Genomic DNA, 1,895 nt, shown 5'->3' with positions numbered 1-1,895 from the left:
CTCTTCTTGGTGTGGAAGGATACATTTTACCACAAGTTGGCCGGCCTCGAATTTTCTAGGACGTACCTTCTTATTGTAAGCTCGCGCCATCCTTTTCTGGTATAATTGACCAAAACAAACTGCCGTCAACCTTTTTTCATCTATTAATGATAATTGTTCTAGTCTAGACTTGACCCATTCAGTATCGTCGATTTCGGCTTCACTAATGATTCGAAGCGAGGGAATTTCGACTTCTGCGGGTATTACAGCTTCGGTCCCATAGACTAATAAATAAGGAGTTACGCCAGTCGATGTACGGTTAGTTGTACGATATCCTAAAAGAGCAAACGGTAATTTCTCATGCCACTGTCGAGATCCTTGGACCATTTTCCTAAGAATCTTTTTAATATTCTTGTTTGCTGCTTCAACGGCTCCATTTGCTTTAGGACGGTAAGGGGTAGAATGATGGTGCACGATCTTGAATTGCTCACAAACTTCCTTCATTAGATGACTATTGAGATTGGTTGCGTTGTCTGTGACAATGGACTTTGGTATACCAAACGACATATGATGTTCGAATGAACAAAATCCACTACTATTTTCTTTGTGACTAATTTAAAAGTAGCAGCTTCTACCCATTTGGTGAAATAGTCAATAGCGACCAGTATGAATCGATGCCCATTAGAAGCTTTTGGTTCTATTGGAACGATTACATCCATGCCCCAAGCAACGAATGGCCAAGGAGCAGACATAGGATGCAGCTCTGAAGGTGGCGAGTGAATCAAATCACCATGAATCTGACACTGATGACACTTGCGAACAAAGCGAAAACAATCTCGCTCCATAGTTAACCAATAATATCCTGCCCACATGATCTTCTTCGCTAAAACATAGCCATTCATATGCGAACCGCACACCCCCGAATGTACCTCATTCATGATTCTTTCAGCTTCCTGAATATTAACACATCTCAACAAGTTCAAGTCTGGGGTTCGTTTGTACAGAATCTCCCCACTTAAGAAGAAACCATTAGCAAGTTTCCTAATGGTTCTTTTTTGATCTGCTTTGGCGTGTATTGGGTATTCTTTTGACCTTAGGAAACGTTTGATATCATAGTACCAAGGTTCATTATCTGGTTCTGCGTCAATTATATTGTAATAACCATGTTGATCTCGTATCTGTATCTCTAATGGGTCGAGATGCGTATTTCCTGGGTACGGGAGCATGGAAGCTAGGGTAGCCAGGGCATCAACCAGCTCATTATGGGATCTGGGAATATGTCTAAATTCGATAGACTCAAACCTTTTGCTAAGGTCCTCTACGAACTGTTTATATGGAATGAGCTTGATATCTCTCGTTTCCCATTCACCTTGAATTTGTCGAATGAGTAATTCAAAATCTCCCAACACCATTAGCTTGTGCACATCCAGATTTATTGCCATATTTAACCCCATGATGCAAGCTTCATATTCTGCTGTGTTATTAGTACAAAAGAAACGGAGTCGTGCTGTGGCGGGATGATGATGCCCGGTCGGTGAGACAAGAACCGCCCCAATTCCTACTCCTTTGACATTGACTGCCCCATCAAAATATAATTTCCATGCGTACATATCATCTTGAACTTCTTCCTCAATTGAATTTATCTCTTCCTCAGGAAAGTAAGTTTGCAAAGGTTCATAATCATTGTCAACTGGATTCTCTGCCAAATGATCGGCCAATGCTTGCGCTTTCATAGCGGTACGAGTAACGTACACAATGTCGAATTCTGTAAGTAAAATCTGCCACTTCGCCAATCTGCCTGTGGGCATAGGTTTTTGAAAAATATACTTTAAAGGATCCATTCGAGATATGAGGTATGTTGTGTAGGACGAAAGATAGTGCTTCAACTTCTGAGCAATCCAAGTTAGAGCGCAACA

General features: G+C 41.2%; 1 protein-coding gene across 1 annotated transcript; it reads right to left on the bottom strand.

The window, feature by feature from the left end:
* Positions 1-66: 66 nt before the first annotated feature.
* LOC124893672 lies at positions 67-1,717 on the bottom strand (the record flags this gene model as incomplete). Its single annotated transcript, XM_047404580.1, has 2 exons — positions 701-1,717; positions 67-314 (listed from the first exon to the last, which is right to left on the bottom strand). Coding segments are annotated over exons 1-2 (1,260 nt in total), but the record flags the coding sequence as incomplete, so codon positions are not given.
* Positions 1,718-1,895: the final 178 nt, after the last annotated feature.

This window comes from Capsicum annuum, unplaced genomic scaffold (assembly GCF_002878395.1).
Source record: "Capsicum annuum cultivar UCD-10X-F1 unplaced genomic scaffold, UCD10Xv1.1 ctg63601, whole genome shotgun sequence".
NCBI classification, from domain to species: domain Eukaryota; kingdom Viridiplantae; phylum Streptophyta; class Magnoliopsida; order Solanales; family Solanaceae; genus Capsicum; species Capsicum annuum.
Note: the sequence above shows the minus strand (reverse complement) of the source record. Positions and strands in the feature narration are given on the sequence as shown.